General features: G+C 42.9%; 2 protein-coding genes across 4 annotated transcripts in view; one reads left to right on the top strand and one right to left on the bottom strand.

Moving 5' to 3' along the window:
- Window positions 1-4,476, top strand: part of sema5ba (sema domain, seven thrombospondin repeats (type 1 and type 1-like), transmembrane domain (TM) and short cytoplasmic domain, (semaphorin) 5Ba) — an 84,513-nt gene extending 80,037 nt beyond the window's left edge. For all 3 annotated transcript variants that reach the window (XM_086051411.1, XM_086051410.1, XM_086051412.1), the window contains 2 exons: window positions 474-679; window positions 4,071-4,476. In XM_086051411.1, coding sequence (XP_085907537.1) covers window positions 474-679; window positions 4,071-4,247 — 383 coding nt within the window. In that variant the 3' untranslated portion in view covers window positions 4,248-4,476. The remainder of the gene's footprint in view (window positions 1-473; window positions 680-4,070) is intronic.
- A 3,700-nt stretch (window positions 4,477-8,176) lies between these two features.
- Window positions 8,177-19,364, bottom strand: part of slc49a4 (solute carrier family 49 member 4) — a 21,735-nt gene continuing 10,547 nt past the window's right edge. Inside the window, exons 5-9 of the mRNA XM_086052086.1 lie at window positions 18,062-18,170; window positions 13,647-13,714; window positions 10,862-10,989; window positions 10,538-10,720; window positions 8,177-9,043 (exon numbers count right to left, since the gene is read on the bottom strand). Of these exons, the coding sequence (XP_085908212.1) occupies window positions 8,928-9,043; window positions 10,538-10,720; window positions 10,862-10,989; window positions 13,647-13,714; window positions 18,062-18,170 (604 nt within the window). The 3' untranslated portion in view covers window positions 8,177-8,927. The remainder of the gene's footprint in view (window positions 9,044-10,537; window positions 10,721-10,861; window positions 10,990-13,646; window positions 13,715-18,061; window positions 18,171-19,364) is intronic.

Raw genomic sequence — 19,364 nt, 5'->3', positions numbered from 1 at the left:
TCACACGCACGTCACCGCGCATGCTGCATGCATGCTGCATGCATGCTGCATGCATGCTTCATACCGTTTACACCCCTTTGTGTGTCCACGCTCGAGTTGATCCGCGCAGCAATTAGTCGCGAAAGGGTCGGTCGGGTCAGCGCTTGGTAGGGTTGGGCCTCGTCTTGTCAAGAATTTTCATGTGGCTACACTTCACTTCCAATTCTACACGTTCACGTTATTCCCCGGCATTCCCGAACCGAAATGTATTTCCGTACATTTGCCCTGGCCGCCTTTGTTACTGCGAAATACAATCCGGGCAAATCAGTCGCGGCGGCACGGAAAGCAGAAAATAGCCGAGTCAAGATGATCTATACAGGCCGGAATCACGTAAAAAACAAAACAAAACAAAAAAAAAAGCGGAACGATCTCCCGCGCTGCCGGGCGGAGGCAATGACGCAAGATGTTGTCGTGTGTTGTGGTCGCCGGTGCAGCGTTCACGTCCGTCCACCTGATCGCCACCGGGGTGTCCTGCTTCGTGGGCGCCGGCCTCTTGTCCTTCCTGGTCTACGTGTACTGTCAGCGCTTCCGCAAGCCGTCGCAAGAGTCGGCCGTCATCCACCCGACCACGCCCAACCACCTCAACTACAAGGGCAACGCCACGCCAAAGAACGAGAAGTACACGCCGATGGAGTTCAAGGTTGGTGGCGCTTTCGCAAATCCGGCGTCGGACAAAATCTCAAAAGTGTCTTTGAGGGAACGCTGGAAAGGACAAAAGGACAATAAAGTGGCCGCTTTGAAAAAAAAGTGGCAGACTTTCGGAGTCTTTTCAGGCTTGGCTTTGTGAGGCTTTTTTTTTGTAGTAAATGTGCCTAGCGAATTTCATATAGTTAAGTAGGGATGTAACGATTCACTCGACCGATTTGATTTGATTTTCGATTTTCAGTTCCCGGTTTTCGATGCGATTCGATTTTTTAAAAAAAATTGCTACCATGCTCCTCTCTGTGCACTAGTGTGGTCCTGCAGCCATCCACAAACAAGACATCAGTTTCTAGATAAATTAAATCAATTTGATTTTTCGATTAATCCGAATCGATGAACCGATTCGTCGATTAATCGATTTTGGGGCTCGATTTGATTAATCGTTACATCACTATAGCCAAGTGAAATAGGCTTTATGGGCTGATTTCTTTTTTTTTTTTTTTTTTTTAATTGGACGCTACCAAGCACATTGTATTGCCATAATGCTCCGTCCACACAGATTAAAGAAAAAGCTAAAATCCCTGACAAATTAGCATTGCCCATATGTCTCGTATTTTTTTCGAACCTCTTAGCAATCGGACATAAAAAAATAATCGGAGTAATTGCTCCTGGAACCAACCCTGGAAATGAAGCTTCAAATGGTCTCGATTGAGTGTTTCCGCAAACGCCGATTGTCCCTTGAAGGCCACCGTGTTCAGGATGGCCTCAGGCTTTTTGCTCACTTCCTCTTGCGAATTTAGCTTGCTTGTTATAATGAATGCTAACACCACGAGTCATTTTAGAGATGCTTGGCTGAAATTTAAGACTCAATCATCCTTTTAAAACGGTCTGGAAGCGAGCCCCCGTGTTGAACACTTGAAAGATTTAAGAACCATAAATGTGCTCTCATGTTTTATTTACTACTTTTATTGCCGCATTCGTCTCGGCACGCCGGGATGAATCACCCGCTCACCTGCGCCTTATTAACGAGCTACATTAGCGCGCCGCCGCTAACGCGCGCGACTCCCGGCGTCCTCGAACGAGCCGTTTTGTTCTCTGCTCGTCTCATTAGTTAAACCACAAGAGATTATTGCCGGTGCCTTTGCTTTGTCTGCTGCTTTTTCTTAATGAAACCATCTCCCAAAATATTTATTTAACCGCCGCCTTGTCGTGACAACCGGTCGCCGTCGATGGTTAAATGAATTAAATGCAGCGTTTAGCCGCTTGGCTTTTTGCAGCTTCCTGTCAATTCTTGCGGCTTTTTGGGTGACGAGAAATAAAGGTCAAACGTAATTAGCTACGTGACAATGCTAATGATGAATGCTGGCTAAATCGATCTAATTGGATCCGATCCGTCGCGATGAGATGCACCTGCACAAAGCTAATGAGATCCGAGACGAGAGCAAAGCTGCCTGTGAAAGGAATAGATGGAATAGTTATTTGAGTTTAGTGTTTGATGGCAAATTATGCTATGCTCCACTTTCACAATGATTAAAAAATCAAAAATCAAGTACTTGGCAGTTTTGTGATTGGAAGTGGCTGAAATGACGCCTAAACCAAACCAAAAGGGTGGACGGCTTTTCAAGGCATTTTTGGTGGGTTTATTCACAATCGGCATAACTACCAAATTTCATATCGCCGAGTGAAATTTGGCTTTGGCGGCTGAAGATTCCAAAGTATCCCCAAAAATGACCAAAATGACCCTAAAATGTCCACTTCTGCCAAAATATCGGACTTCCTGTGTCTTCTTGGGAATGGCTTCTTGCGAGTTTTTTGTGAGTCTATTCGTGATAGACACGGCGACCAAATCTAATGTTGCTAAGTGAAACAAAAAACATTCGCGGGCCTCAAGAAATAACCATAATTGACCCTAAAATGGGCTGCTACAGCCCAAAAAAAATGGCTGGACTTTCTCAATTTATTTGGTGATTTTGGCTTCTTGACTTTTGTAGGTCTACTCACAATGGACACGCCTACCAAATCTAATGCTGCTGAATTTTCTTGAATCATTCTCGTAATTTCGTGTCATCCGCCTCTCTCGTATTGTTGGTTGAAAACCTCCCAAAACATGGCAGCTTTAGCGCCCAAAATGTCCCAACTTGCTGCGTCTTGCTCTTGACCAAATCCTCCATTTTTATTGTCCATTACTCTGCTGACTATGTTTGACATGAAACTCGATTACATTTGTTACAGCGATTTGCTTGCGCCTGTGAAAACACTCGCCAACTAAACGCATCTGCCACAATGAATTACTCACCCTTGATGTGTGTGTGTATGCGTGTGTGTGTGTGTGTGTGTGTGTGTCTGCGGCGGCGCGCACACACACGCGCGGTGTAAATAAAATGAGTCTTTCAAGTGTTTTTCCCCCCCCCCCCACTTGAGGTTTACTTTGGAACACCTTTGGGGCGCTGTTAAAGTTCTTGTTTGAGTGTGCGTAGTTAAACGTTTGTTACCTTTTCTATTTAGCGCGCTAACAGCCAAGGTCCTTTCGAGTCTAGCGCTGCATTTGGGGCCCGCTGGGAAACAGGAGATTTCCCCCTCGCACCTTACAAAAGGCCAATATCAAAGCGTTCCAAGTTGGCAGACGAAATTTAAATTGGTTCATTTAAACTGTTTATCAAATGCCCGTTTTTGTGGACTGTTTTTTTTTTTTTTTTTAGAGACACCTGAAATGCTCTTCAACAATTGGCCCGCGTTGTTTTCTTAACATAATAAACTCACTCAGAGAGCAGAAAACAACACCGACTTGAACATGTTTCATATCTGATGATTAAAAAGAAGCGTTGGTGTGCGTGTTCATCATGATTTCGACGTGAAAAATGTCCCCTTTTACGGAAACGAATTTCGTCTCTAAATATGAGTATCGGTAATCTGTATCGACTCCCCCCCCAAAAAAAAAAAAAGAAAACATTGGTGTATCTCTACCGAGGTTATAATAGTTTTGGATTTGACATTTTGACTTTTGTTTTGTACATTCAGTTAGTTTGAATTCCTCTTTAGAAGACGTTTTTTTGTAGTTTCTATTGAAGTGCTTCGTTTTAGTTGAGCTTTTATTAGTTTTATTTTTAATATTGGGCGTATTTGTCGAGATGATAAATAAAAAAAAAAAAAAAACTGTCACTAAGTATCGTGTATGTAATAAAGTATTACAGTAAAAAAATCATGAATTCATACGAAAGATTTTTTTTAATCGACTTCAGTTAGAGTTTGATTTTTTTGGGGGGATTTTTGTTTATTTTTATTTAATTTTTTGGGGGGGTTCCATTTAAAAAAATTTTTTTTTTTTTTTTTTTTTACAATTCCTTCCAAACAAGTGTGACTTTCCTTGCTGACTTTGGTGCGCTTTGCAGACGCTGAACAAGAACAACCTCCTGCCGGACGAGCGCTCCAACTTGTTCCCGCCGTCGCTGCAGCAGGCCAACGTGTACACCACCACCTACTACCCGCCCGCCCTCGGCAAGTTCGACTACCAGCCCAACGCGTCGCCCTCGCCCTGCCGGACCTACAACCACACCAACAACAGCTGAGGCTCCGCTCGGACTCCGCCCCCCAACTGACGCAGCGACGCCCCGCCCCCGCCCCCCCACCCCCACCACCACCCCACCCCACCCCCACCCCGGCGGGACTGAACGAGCCGGAACTTTCCGCTAAGGACAACGTGGCTTTTTGCTCGGCCAAAGGGGCGGAGACTTGTCGTCGGACAAAGTGGAGGACGGCCCACTTCTGAAAGTCCTGCTGATGAATAGTCGAAAAAAGACGCGCAAAGGGGGGGGGGGGGGGGGGGGGGCGCGGTGTAAATAATCCCACCCACCGGGAGAAAGACTCCCAACGGATCGTCCAATCGGATGGCGGCGAAGAAAAAAATAGCACGGCGGTCATATCAAATATGGCCGCCGCGCTGCGTTAGCGAGGGTTCGGAATAAGCTAGTAGATGACACTTGGTTTGTAACGGGAGTTCTTTTTCAAGATGAACCATTGGAATGGTGGAAAGTAGGGCTTCAAAGCCTGGGTCAGGGCATCAAAGTAGGGTTTTAACTTTGGGCTACAGTTTTAAATCAGGGTTGGGGTTTCAAGTCAATGTTTCAAGTCAGGGTAAGGGTTTCGGATTAAGGCGTCAAATCAGGACTGGGGCTTTAAATGAAGGGTTTAGGCCAAGGTTAGGGTTTTGAAGTAAGGTGTCAAGATTAGGTCAAAGTTTAAAATGAGGGTTAGCATTGCAAATTAGGTGTCAAGTAAGGATTTGGTTTTCAAATTGGGGTGTCAAATCAGGATTAGGGTTTTAAATTAAGGATTTAGGCCAAGGTTGGGGGTTTCAAAGTTGGGTGTCAAGATTAGGTCAAAATTTAAAACAAGGGTTTAGCATTGGAAATTAGGTGTCAAATAAGGATTTGGGTTTTAAATTACGGCGTCAAATGAGAATTCAGATTTTAAATTAAGGATTTAAAACAGGGTTGGATTCAAGTTTCAAACAATTGGAATTAGGGTATCTGGTAAAGATCGGGTGTGTTTCAACTAAAGGTTTGGTTTCAGAATTACAAGGCCTGGCTTTAGAGATTTAAAAGTAGAATGTCAAGCCACGGTTAGGGTTTCAAACTTCAACCTTGATTTGGAACCTTAACCTAGGCTTGAAACCCTAATCGAGGCTTCAAATCCTACCTCACAACCCTCATTTGAAGCCCTAACATTCTCTTGAAGCCGAGTTCAACTTAACCTACCCTAATCTCGATTTGACGCCTGAACGTTGAAACCTGGGCCCTTGATTGAAACTCCACCTCCTGACTGGCAACCCTCTATTTTGGAGTCCTAGCCCAGGCTTGACACCCTAACCCTTTGCTGCCCTACCCCGTTTTTGTTTCAAGCCCTTTTGAAGCCAGTAGCATAGCACCACTAACTCTAATCCTTCTTCTTCTTCTTCTTCTTTGTTGGTAACATCACATGGTTTCACTTGTTTATTTTCTGGGTACGCGTGCACTTGTGAATATAGGGAACTGGGGACTTTGGTGTCACTACACACTCGCAGGGGACTGCACGCATGCCGGTGTGTGTGTGCGCGCTGTATTTGATTCCAATGCCACTACTGTACTGCTGCGTGTGCGTGTGTACATCCAGTAGATAGCCCGATGATATGACTGCCTGTAAAAGTACATGTATACGACATCACGTATGTGTATATGTACGCGTATGTATATTCAGTGACGTTTTTAGGGAAGCCTTATATAGTCCGCGCACGCACGCACATATTGAAATGTGTGGGGACTGGTGTGTTTGTGTGTGTGTGTGTGTGTGTGTGTGTGTGTGTGTTTTCTATGCAAGTTGTGTGGAGGGGCGTGTTGTCGTCCGCACTGTGAATCTTTTTGCTACTTTCTATTTTTCTACCAGCAGCGCCGCAAAACTCAATAAAACTTCAAAAGGATGAGCGTGAAGTGGACGCAGCCACACTCCTTCGTGTGTCATCGTCGGGGTTTGGGTTTCAAACCTGCGTTTGGTTTGAGTGGATTTGGGTTTGGATTTCAAGGCAAGGTTAGGAGTTCGGTTTTGAAATTTGGGTTTGGTTCGGGTCTCACTACAGGAGTAAGGTTTTATATTTGAGTTTAAAGACAGGGTTAGGGTTTCCAAGTAGGATTTCAAATTAGGCAAAGGGTTTCAAATGATGGCTTCAAATAGGTTTTTCAAATTAGGGTTTCAAACTAGGGTTAGGGTTTCAAAAGTAGGGTTTCAAACTAGGGATAGGGTTTTAAATTGGGGTTAGTGTTTCAAAGTAGGGTTTCAAACTAGGGTTAGGGTTTCAAAAGTAGGGTTTCAAACTAGGGTTAGGGTTTCAGAAGTAGGGTTTCAAAGTAGGGATAGGGTTTTAAATTGGGGTTAGGGTTTCAAACTAGGGTTAGGGTTTCAAAAGTAGGGTTTCAAACTTAGGGTTACGGTTTCAATGAATTGTTTCAAACTAGATTTAGGGTTTCAAACTAGGGTTAGGGTTTCAAAAGTAGGGTTTCAAACTAGGGTTAGGGTTTCAAAGTAAGATAAGGTTTTTTTTTGGTGAAAAAAAGCAACCATGTATAGTAAGGCGTTTTTTGTGAGGAAAAAACGACCATGTATCGTAGAAACGCGGCCATGTATAGTAAGGCGTTTTGGGTGAAAAAAGCGATCAAGCGTTTTTTGTGAAAAAAAAAAGCGACTATGTATAGTAAGGCGCTTTTTGTGAAAAAAATTTACCATGTATAGTAAGGCGTTTATTTTTATTTTTTTAAATCCACCAAGGCATTTTTGGGGGGGAACGACTATGAGATGTCGACAATGTGTAATCATAATTCATTATATCAAACAATATTAAAAGTGAAAATACGAGAGAACAAGAAGTTCAGCTGAAAGCTGCCTCAGGCTGGAATTGAATTCTGGTTTTCCATGTGACAATCATCTGCTCTAACCACTCAACTATGGTCATCTTTTTGCTGATAAGCTGTTATAACAATACATTATTTGACAGGAAATGAGATTTTGTGAAAAATCTACCATGGGGTTTTTTTTTAGTTTTTTTTTAAAGCGACCACATATAGTAAGGCGTTTTTTGTGAAAAAAAGCTACCATGGGCGACTGTAAGGCTTTTAAAAAAAAAAACATGTATAGTAAGGTGTTTTTTGTGAAAAAAAAAAAAACGACTATGTATAGAAAGCCGTTTTTTGGCCTAAAAAAAACAAAAAAACGACAGACGACATTATATCAAACAATATTAAATGTGAAAATATGAGTCGAACAAGAAATTCAGCTGAAAGCTTCCTCAGGCCAGAATCGAACCCTGGTCATCAATGTCTCAGTTATCTGCTCTAACCACTCAACTACGGTCATCTTTTTGCTTACAAGCTGTTATAACAATACATTATTTGGTAGGAAATGAGATTTTGTGAAAAATCTACCATGGCGTTTTTTTTTTTTTTTTTAAAGCGACCATGTACAGTAAGGCGTTTTTTTGTGAAAAAAAGCTACCATGGGCGACCGTAAGGCTTTTTTTTTTTTTTTTTTTTTTTAAACAAAAAAACTTGTATAGTAAGGCGTTTTTTGTGAGAAAAAAAACAAAAAACGACCATGTATAGTAAGGCGTTTTTTGGGACTTTTTCCAGAAGCTATCAAGTCGACAACATTTTGATTTCCTGCCTTGGGAGTTTCCCCTTCATTCAAAACATCTAAAGACGAGTCTCTACCGGTTCTGTTAAGTCAATCACCACATCATTATTATTCATAAAACACTTTTAATAAGAAGAATAAGGTGCTGGAAAGTTTCCCCACACGGAGCATTTGGGACATGTACAAGCTGAAGGCTACACGGGAAGACGACGAGCACCACTTGAAAGTTTGACAATGGCAAAGGACAAATATTTCTGTACAAGATGAACAAACAATAACCTTCCCATTCACATACTTTGTGCAAACAAACAAACCCCCCCCAAACCCCCCCCCCCCCCCAAGTTTATCCCACTCGCTTTGGATGTTACACAATGAAAGCGTCTCGCTTCGTCGGGTCGCGACAAAGAAACACACAACAAAAAGGTTCGCTTAAAACAGCCACAAAAGTGACGTAAATAGCATTTAAAAGGCCTTGAAATACCAACTGCATATTTGTGTTAAAATGTCAAAACAAACCAAACCAAAAAAAAAAAATCAAATCAAATAAAACATAAGGTTTGGAAAAGAAGCTAGCTTGGTAGGTAAGGTCAAAAGATCAATCAGTCCTTTTTTTTTTTTTTTCCCTTTTATCCTTCTTTCTCGAAGGGCAACACAATCATCGCTCTTTGGCCACACGCTCCCAAAAACAGGATTTGTTAGCTTAAAACCACAACAAATATGACACAAATAACCTTTAAAAGGCCCGGTAAGACAAGCAACTAATCCCGGAGCTGCACGCGGTCATGTTAACACATCATAAATCCAATCCAAAAATAATCATATTTACAACAAAAAGTGTCTCGTTTAGCCACTGGCTTGTCATCGGGCAGCTTCGTGGCGTCATCCGTGTTGCGCGAGGCCAGTAAACAACCGCTGGGACAAAATGGCCGCCCGGAAACAGGAAGCGACGTCTTCTGCGGAGGCTCGAACGTTGATTTTAAGAGTCCTCGCTGGCAAATCGCACAAAAGCACGGCGCCAAAAGGTCCCTTTTTCATTCCCGTTTTGTGCAACAAAAAAGGTCCGCTTGCGTGTCCGTTTTGCGTCCGTCCCGCTACACCGAGACAAAGACGTCCAGGTAGAGGCGGTCGTAGGACTCGCGGAAGAACAGGATGAGCACCAGGCTGAAGACGCACGAGCTCGTCAGGCACCAGTTCAGCCATGACAACTCTGTGGACGCACGGGGGAAAAAAAAAACAAGGTCAACATCGGCATGTTCACAACAGTCAAAGTTTGAGCATTGGGAAACACTTCTGTGGGGAGCTCGCCAGGTTGGGAAGTTGCGTCGTCAATCAGCACGTACGCTTAGTAGCTTAGTAAGGGTAGTTGTTGGCGAGTCCTGAAGTTAACATGAACACAAATGATTGACGCTTCCCTCCGAAAGTTTTTCCGTGAAGTAAAAAAAAAACAAAAAAAAAAAACATCTGAGCTCTCAGCAGAGCGAGCGAGCGAACTCTCTCAGTGTTCGAAGATCTTTGAAGACCTCAGCAGTCTTTGGGAGGCGGCTGCACGTCGCTCACTTCACACGCGCTTGGGAACCTTTTGTCAAAATAATAAGAAATATGGAAAATAACGTAGGAAGGCCGCGGCGCGCTGAAGGATATATCAGGTATTGCGGCAGCACAACACCTCTCGGCCGCCTCCACTTCCTGCCAATCCTCGGCGCTGCTTTGTATTCGCGCCGACACGCTCGGCTAAACGACAAGGGATAAAAAGGGCGACGGGAGCAAGCGGGAGGGCGGCGAGGTTCGCCGGAGGTTCTGGTCACGTGGCGGAGAGCGGAGAGGCCGAGCGTGACCGCGGCGGTGTTAAGATGGCCGCCGAGGGGAGGGGGGGGGATGAGTTCATGGAGCGGCTTGATTGTTTTCAATATGAAAAGCAGTCCGGTGTCGCCCCGGAGGATTTTCAAATACAAGCGCCACGCTCATCTGGTAGAAAGGCAGGGAGGGAATGAACGCAGGAAGCTAGGGTAGGAAATGGACCCCCTTTAGTAGTATAAAAATAGTGATAATATAATAAAAAATAAAAAAATTAAATAAAAAAATTGTAATATTATAAATAGAAATAATAATAATAATGCCTAGCATTAGCCATTTCATAATAATAATCATAATAATAAACAATGAATAATAATTTGAAAAATAGAAATAATAAATAACTATAGGTAGGAGAGAAAATTTCAGTAGGAAGGTACGTAAGGGAGGCAGAGTAGGAAATGTATGAAAGGTAGGTAATAGTAATAATAATAATGTCCATCATTAGTCATTTAAGAAATAATATATATCATTATTATAGATAATAACAAAGAATCATAATAATTAAAAATAATGATAATAATGCATTGGAATTATATACCCCTTTTTTGCACACTCAAAGACGCTTTAATAAAGAGGAAAAGGAAAAAGTCAAATGGAGCTAGGTAAAGTGGCAAAGGTTGGTGACGAGGTGGGAAGGTAGGCAAGAGAGAAAGGCTAAGTAGGTAGGAGAGAAAAGCTCATTAGGAAGGTAAGCGAGGAAAGGTAGGTAGGTAGGTAAAGCTGCAAAAGGTAGGTAGTCAGATAAGAGAGGTAAGCTGGCTAAGGTGGGACGGGCTGGTCAGTGGGTAGCAAAACTAGGTAGGTAAGATGCCAATGCGGTTGTGTAAAGCCGCCGAGGGTGTCGCACCTGTGCAGTAGAAGGTGAGGAAGAAAAGGAGCAGGCCGGTGACCAGGTTGCCCAGGAAGGTGACCACGCCGCAGGTGATGCCTTCGGGGACCGGGTACACCGTCTCGATGAAGAGCTCGAAGAAGATGGGCACGCTGCTGTTGATGAAGATGCCCACCAGGATGCACGACGTGTACAAGATGGCTGCCGGACGGCGGGGGGGGGGGGGGGCCACCCAAAACAAATACAAAACAACGACCGCTAACGTTAGCACGTTGCTAACGGAAGGAGCGCTCATTATTATCATCATCGACAAACTTGCGCGCGCCCGACTCGGGAGCGTACCCGCGTTGGAGGGGAGGTGCGTGAGCCTGCTGAGGCAGGTGAGCGTGAACCAGGTGGAGGACAGCGAGGCCCCGGCCAGCATCAGAACCAGGATCAGCTTCAGCATCCCCCGGATGGAGTCGGCAAACCTGCAAACGAGGTTCGCCAACACCTTTATTTACCCTCGCCATGTGGCCTCGAAAATAAACATTTGGGGAACACAAATTTGAATGGATTAAACCCCCACCCCCCTCCCCCCCTCTTCGCTTTGACATCCTTCAAAACTGCTTCGTTTAGTCTCCGTTTGGACTTTGCTTTATTTCTCCCGATAACAAACAAGCAGGATTTTTTTTTTTTTTCCCTCCCGCAAGCGTCAACTTCCACAGAAATGATAGAAATGTTTTTTTCTTAGGTGCAACATCAAAGTCAAGATTTGCTCTTGACTCCTTTTTTCAAGAATATCTACACGAGGGTTAAAAAGCTCACAAATGAAGACAATTAGAACTAAAGTCTAGACCAGTGTTTTGCAAACTTTTTGGAGTCAAGGCACATTTATGTCATAAAAAAAAAAAAAAAAAAAAAAAATCACACCAGCAGCTGAAATTGTGAAGAAAAAAAAAAAAAAAAAAGCTGATTTTAACAAGTGTTATATTGTTTATTTTATTAACATTGAAGAATGACGTTATATTATAACGTCTTGAATAGGAATGAAATAAACACAAATAAAAAAGTATTTTATAATGTTTCATATTGATACTCAGAGTGAATCGGGCCTGTTTGGATAAACATGCGTCACTAATTCGCTTGTCTCTAAACAAAGGCAATCAGCTGGCTGCCTGCTGCTGCTGCCACCTGCTGGTATGGAAGAGTACTACAATGTCGTAAAGACATGAATACGCTGCCAGGCCTAGACCGCACAGGCACACAAATGAGATCATTTCCCACGGCACACCTGACAATATCGGCACAGTTTGAAAAACATTGGTCTACACATCAAGTGCTTTTAAAAAAAATGCATTTCTTTGGCCAAACCAGGGTTAGGGTTTCAAATGAGGTTTCGCAATCAGGGTTGTAGTTTCACTAACTGATGTTTGGATTTCAAATTGGGCTTCGGGTTTAAGGCTTCAAACAACGATTATGGTTTCAAGTTAGGCGTTCAAAACGGCGGACGTGTACGAGTCGGCGTTTTGGTTTTGTGTTACGACTTCAAATTAGAGTTTGGAGCCGGGCTTGGGGAGTCAAGTTGGGTTTCAAGTCCGGGTTATATACGCTTCGAAACGGGGATTTGAAAATAATTCAATTTGTCCCGACAAATAAACGGGAACGAAGCGTTAAAAATCGGATGAATCGCCCAGCTGCAATTTCTCCCGTCATTAAACAAAGCGACACCGCTCGCCTCCTCTTCTCAGAGCGCGACTCGTCTCGCTTGTCTTCCGGTGCCTCATCGCTCATTAACGGCCGGCTCGGTTCCTCCGGGGCCGGCGGAGGATTAGACGCCGCTCTCGAACCGAAGGGGGGATGCTCCAGATAATTAAAAAAAAAAAAAAAAAGAACTTCACCAAAGGAGCTAATCAAGTGCTCGAAATACTTTGTCCAATGAAGAAGAACATTACTCAGGAATTGGACCAAACTTGGAACTTGTTGTCTCAATGAGAACGTTATAATATTGCACTCAAACTTACAATTATGATGTCAAAGTTTTGCTACTTGTTTTGATTTGAAATGTTTCACAACTGGCGCAGTAAATTGCAGTCGTTCTTTGCAGAGGATGAAGAATATGCGCACGTGAGCGTGGGTACAACTAGGGCCCGACCGACGTGGCGGTTTTGAGGCCAATGGCAATTACGATATTTGGCGGAATGAAATTCTGACGAAAGGGTTAATTGGCCAATTCATTAAAAAATGGTATATAAAAACTAAATTCACTTTTTTTTTTTTCAATCCTTTAACGCTTACAGCAATAAGGAAATGAATGTTTTACAAGACTTTGACCATTACTATTTAACTTTACAACAGACAAATATTTACCCTTTTTTTTTTTTTTGCTTATTTTTTTTAATTTGGAATGTTATTAGCTTTGCCTGTCTTAATGTGTAAAAAAAAAAAAAAATCCTGCAAAAATAAATATATTGTATTTTTGACAATTTCAAAAGAGCTAATATGGCCCGATTAATCTCCCAGCTCGTAGTTGGAACGCGCGGACGCAGATGCTAATCGTGAGCCGGTCTGCGGTGTTTCCCATTGTTTGTTAGCATTATGCTAAGAGGAATCTCTTAAAGCAGCTCAGGACCGCAAGTCCCGAGACGTAAAAAGTTCCCGCAACTTTCGGTGTAAATCTTCGGTCCGGGCCTCAGATTGGCTCCCCGACAACGCGAGCGTCACAAGGGGCCTTTTAAGCTGGGGCTTCATTTCAAATCCCGATTTCTCTGCCGAGAGGAGGATCAGGCCGTGTATCAATAGCCCAAAATCCTCCAAAAATCCATAAGCGGCTTACGGCTAACTGATGGAGGCGCTCTCGCCGTTCGAGTTCACTTAACTGCACTCGGCACACTTCCAGTTCCTTGATTGGTGACGTCACCCCCTGAAATGGATCCCCCTCGTCCCTTCTATTGCGTAAATGAATCGCTTTTGTCAGGGTTTCGGAGTAGGGTTTCAAGCCTGGGCCAGGATTTCTAATAAAGGCTTCAAACAAGTGTCAGGGTTTGAAATGAGGCTTTCAAGACAAGGGTTTTAAAATTATTACGTTTTTTTTTTTTTCAAGCCTGGATTACGGTTTGAAACGAGAGTGGCTGTTCCAGTGGCTTACCTGGCCATGGCCACCCCGAAGACGCAACCGCCCACCGTGGACCAGAAGCCGATCCAGCCCGCATCCACCTGAGGGGAAGCGCAAAAGGAAGACCGGTTACGGTATTTTGTCCAAATGGCACAATGATGACTGGCAGTCAAACGCCAAACTCGAAAAACTCGGCTCATTGTTGTTTTGAATTCAGTCAGTTTCGTTGAATGTCATGAAATTTGGTCGCCTTTTCTATCATGAGTAGACCCACAAAAAAGATTCGAGAAAGCCATGGCCAAAAATATATCGTAAGTCAGCCATTTTTTTTGTAGCATCCCATTTAAGGTCATTTTTTGTCATTTCTTGGGCTTTTTGAAAAGTCAGCCGGTAAAGACAGCAGCATTAGATTTGCTAGACATGTCCATTGTGAATAAACCTACAAAACTCAAGAAGCCAGGCCCAAAAAAAAATAGAGAAAGTCAGCCATTTTTTGGGTTGTAGCAGCTCATTTAAGGTCAATTTCTTGGGGCCCTCGAATGTTTTTTTTGTTGTTTTTTTTTAATTCAGCCCGCAAATACAGTTTCACTTAGCAACATTAGATTTGGTAGGCATGTCTATCATGAATAGACCCACAAAAAACTCTCAAGAAGCCATTAAAAAAAGACACAAAAAGTCAGATATTTTGGCGGAAGTGGCCAAGAAAATTCAGCCACCAAAGACAATACCACTTAGCAACATTAGATTTGGTAGGCATGTCTATCATGAATACACCCACAAAAAAACTCTCAAGAAGCCATTCCAAAAAGACACAAAAAGTCAGATATTTTGGCAGAAGTGGCCATTTTGGTCATTTTTGGGGATACTTGGAATCTTTTTGAAAATTCATCCACCAAAGTCAATATCACTTAGCAACATGAAATTTGGTAGGCATGTCCATGATCAGTAGACCCACCAAAAACTCTCAAGAAGCCATGCCCAAAAAGACACAGGAAGTCTGCCATTTTGCTTTGAAGCAGCAACTCATTTTGGCCATTTGATTTATGACAATCAGCCAATTTTTTGGAACTTTACTTTCAAAGTAACACTGTGTGTTTTTATTTATTTATTTTTTTTTTGGTGTACTACTGGGGACACGTATCAAACAATGAGCAATTATTGTCGGGACACCTCCCATTACAATCTGCAACAATATATCGAGTTTCGTGATATGTATCCCGAGGGACGAAACGCGAGGATGCCAAACTCTAATTGCATCGGCCCCAGGCAACGGCAAATACCGTCCCGATATTACAGTCAACCAATCCGCTTGGGCTCTTCTCACGCAAACACGGACGGGAACGACATGCCAAGTGCGCCCATAGAGGTCCAAACTTGGGATTAACTTTGACACCCCCCGGTTCCAGCCGCCCTGCTCTCATCTTTTAAAAAAGTCAACTCCCTGCTCGGGGAACCTTGTTGTGCTCGTGCTGCAGCATAATAATAATAATAACGGGAGAGGGAGGGGTGGGGGGTGGTGGGGGGGTTGAAGGCTGCCGTCATGGTTAACACTGTTTGGGGTACAAGCTGTTTGATGCGAGGCGCAACTCTGCGGAAACACGTTTGCCGCAGCTCGTCGAGGTAATTACATCCAAGGGGCGCTCAAGGCTGGCGCGTTCTCGATGAACCGCACCTCGACAGGGAGCCGTCCGCGCCTCGCTCCGGGAAGCGGCAATAAAGTTGATGGCTGGGAAAATATTTTCAAGTCGACAATGTCAATGGATGGAGGAAACCAGGGACGGGCACTTGACTTTCCTTTTCGGTGTTATTCTACGGGCAAACAAATTGCTGGTTTAGGGGCTTTTACTGCTACTCTAAAACGCAGCAGATTTGTCCAAGTGCTTTGTCGTTTTTGTTAGGAGCCTCCAAAGTCAGTTGCAGTTGGTAGCAACGTGCTGTTTGGTAGCCGCGATTTGAAAGGGATCTGGTTTAAAGCAGACATTTTAGGGTTATTTTGCCACTTTTTCGGAGGTCCTTCAAAAAAACGAAAACTTGAATGACTCAGTACATTCTTTTGAAAATTCAGCCAGCCCTGAAGACAGTTTGATTCAGCGCCATGACATTTGGTGCAAATCTCAATCAAGAGTAGCCCCACAAAAAAAAAAAAAAAAAAAAGTGTCGAAAAGCCATGCCTGAAAATTTAAATGTGCTCTTCTAGAGTCATTTTGGTCATTTCTTGCATTTTTTTAATTCTGCTGAAAATTCAGCCCTGAAGACAGTTTGATTCAGCGCCATGACATTTGGCGCAAATCTCAATCAAGAGTAGCCCCACAAAAAAAAAAAAAAAAAGTGTCGAAAAGCCATGCCTGAAAATTTAAATGTGCTCTTCTAGAGTCATTTTGGTCATTTCTTGCATTTTTTTAATTCTGCTGAAAATTCAGCCGTGAAGACAGTTTGATTCAGCGCCATGACATTTGGTGCAAATCTCAATCAAGAGTAGCCCCACAAAAAAAGTCTCGAGAAGCCATGCCTGCAAATTTAAACGTGCTATTTCTAGGATCATTTGAGTCATTTCTAGGGTCCTTTGAACTCTGCTGAAAATTCAGCTACTGAAGACAGTTTCATTTTTTGGTAGACATTTTTTATCATGAGTAGGTCCACAAAAAAAAAAAAACCCTCAGGAAGCCATGCCCCAAAACACACAGGAAGTCTGCCATTTTGTTTTGAAGTGGCCACATTTATGCTCATTTTAGAAAAATCCAAGTATCGTCTTTTAGACTGATGACGCTAACTTACCAAGTGCTCGAATTTTTACCATTGCGCGCGGGCAGCAAAATTTGACGACTCACCATAAAACACAAAACTCGAATAACTCAACCCCACTAGGGCAGATCCTAACCAAACAATCATCGATAAATCATTCGCTGTGGGGGGGAGGGGGGGGGAAATCTTTCCAGTTTAAAGATGCAATGTTGAAGAAAAAAAAAAAAAATCTCGTCTTGCAGGCTCCGGAGCGACGATAGCTTTCCCGCGTGCGAGCGGCCTGTCGAAATTTCAAGCGTGGCAAATGGAGCGGGAAAGGCAGTTTGTGTTGCCTCATTGTCATGCACACACGCTCGCTCGCGCGCGCACACACGCACACGGAGAAGAGGATCTACACTTGGCTCGCAAATTGTCCTCCGAGGGGACGGCAAGATGGAAAACGTTGCGCGCGGCGAGCAGTGACCGAACATTACGACAAAGAGCCGGAGGCAGAGCGCCATCATGAGTTATTTGTTTTCATTAATAGTACTAAAGCGCGTGTGTGTATGGTATATGGGGCTATGTATGTGCGCGTGTGTGCGTGTGCCCGCGCGCGTGTGTTTTTCAGGGGAAAAGTATAAAATTGCAAAAATGAGTTGCAAAAGATTTGTTTTACGTTTTTTAAAAAAAAAAAAAAGAAGAGAATAAGGCTGTATTTTGTTGGATGCAAGTTGTAAGCTTGTGAAACAATTAAGATTAGCTTTTAGTATTACGAGAAAAAAAGTTTGAAAAAAAAAATGTAATTTGAGGACAGAGTTGGATATTGGGGGGAGGGGTAACGAGATAAAAATTCCCAATTTATTACTATTATTTTTTTTTTTGCAATAAAGTTACTTGCTAAATGAGAATGAAATTGTAAAATTATGAGTGGAAAACCCAACATTTATGATGATTAAAGTTGTAGTAAATAAAACTGTTCTTTTAAGAATGAAGGATGAGGATTAATGTACTTCTACAAGTTTGAAGTCGTAAATATTACCAACATGAAATCGTCATTTTATAACAAACATTTAGGAGCATAAACTCCTAATGTTATGAAAATGACATTGTCATTTTTAAAAAAAAATAATTAAGTCATAAAATTTAGGATAAAAACGTACATTTATGAGGACAAAGTCAAAATTCAATTTTATATGAATAAAATTTAAAATTATGAGGGGGAAAAAACATACGCTCATGAGGAGAGCAATAATATTATGAAAATTTAAAAAAAAATTTTTTACAGAATATAGTTGTAGATTTTAGGGAAAAAAAAAAAACATTCCTTTGTAAGGGTAAAGTTCTACTGCTCCAAACGCTAATTTTATCAACGTTGAAGTCATAAAACCACGAGGGGAAAATAACTTTCATTTATGAGGATAAAGTCATAATGTTACCAGCATTGAATCGTTATTTTATCAGAATAAAGTTGGAAGGTTAAGAGGCGGAAAGCCCACAATGGAAAAAAAGCCACAAAGCTGGGAGGATAAAACCATAAAATCAGCAAAAATATGATTGAAACTTTATGACGGCGGAATTTTCCACAAGACAAAATTTTACCCTTGCATGTTCACATATATTTTATCGTCTGGAGGGAGCAGATGTCTTCCACAAATGAGCATCAATCTGCCCAACTCAAATATGGCTTCCTTCTGCGTGCGCGCGCGCGTGCGTGCGTGCGTGCGTACCTGGCTGACTTTGGCCGGCGTGAGGATCATGTCAAGGACGCCCGCCCAGCCGGCGATCACTCCGGTGGGCACGGCGTAGGCCAACGCTATCATCAGGAAGCGGAGGTTACTGCAGGACACACACATATAATCATCATCATCATCATCATCATTCCGCAAGATTGCTGAACATCAGCAGTTCGGCATCAGCTCGTCTGCTTGCTTTTCAACGCCTTTTCGGACTTAAAATCCCAACAGGACAAATAAGCAAACTTCTCAGCTCCTGTGCTGCTGTCGGCGGAACAAACCGGAACAACTGAAGGGGAAAGGAAAAAAAAACAAAAACAACAACAACCCCATCTTATCCTTGACTCCAGTTTGAAGATGGCTGCAGCGACTGAGATCACATCCGTAATGAAGACGCCTTGACGCTGTCCAAATAGGACATCAAAGCCAGTAGGCAGTCAAACAGCTTTAGGCGACGACACGCTCGCGAAAGGAGCACAAATCCGGGGCAGTTGACCAGAAGAAACACAAACACACACACAAAGGCAAACACTCGCAATACTAACTCACACACACACTTACAAATGCACTCAAAACTCACTCACGTTAAGAAACTCACTCATATAAAAATTAGGGATGGACCGATGATCGGCGCCGATATTCCGCGTTTTGATGAATATCGGCATCGGCCTTTTGGCCGGTAATAAATCAATTTAAAACTGTGCTGGAATCAAAACAAAGATATGTTTCATTTTCTGTCGTTTTGAAATGTCGAAAACTATACGGAGCTATTTTTTTTTTTATGTTTTCATTTCACTTTTTAAGACATGCTGGCGATCCCGGGTGCTCCCTGAACTTGTTAGAATTTGGTAACAAAGATGTATATTGTCAAAAATGTATAGTAATACTACCAAAAAAAAAAAAAAAATAAATCAACATTATGCAAATCTGTCAAGTCCACATAAATTGCGAATGGCAAATTGTTGCGGGCTGTCAGTAGGAAGTCATCACATCACGTTTGCGTGAACGGGTGTCAGTCCGCCGGACGTTAGCCCCGACAGGATCGCAGCTCGGCCTCACGAGTCTCCGTCCGTCAACCGCCACCAGCCGATGGCATCCGCAGACTTTTAATCACGCGGCCGAACGTCGCGACAGGTGGGGGTGTAAAGTTATGGTTTCATTTTAATCAAAGACACATACAGCCCCAAGCTACGCGATTGATGAGACCACCCCCGCCTCCCTCCTCGCCTAACCACTACCCCCCCCCCACCCCCGCTGTAATCACTTTAGCTTTGAACCTTGTCACGGTGATGCATTG

Source organism: Filicampus tigris, chromosome 14 (genome assembly GCF_054856515.1).
Source record: "Filicampus tigris isolate MCC_2025a chromosome 14, RoL_Ftig_1.0, whole genome shotgun sequence".
NCBI lineage: Eukaryota > Metazoa > Chordata > Actinopteri > Syngnathiformes > Syngnathidae > Filicampus > Filicampus tigris.
The sequence above is the reverse complement of the archived record's forward strand: the minus strand, read 5'-3'. Positions and strand labels throughout refer to the sequence as shown.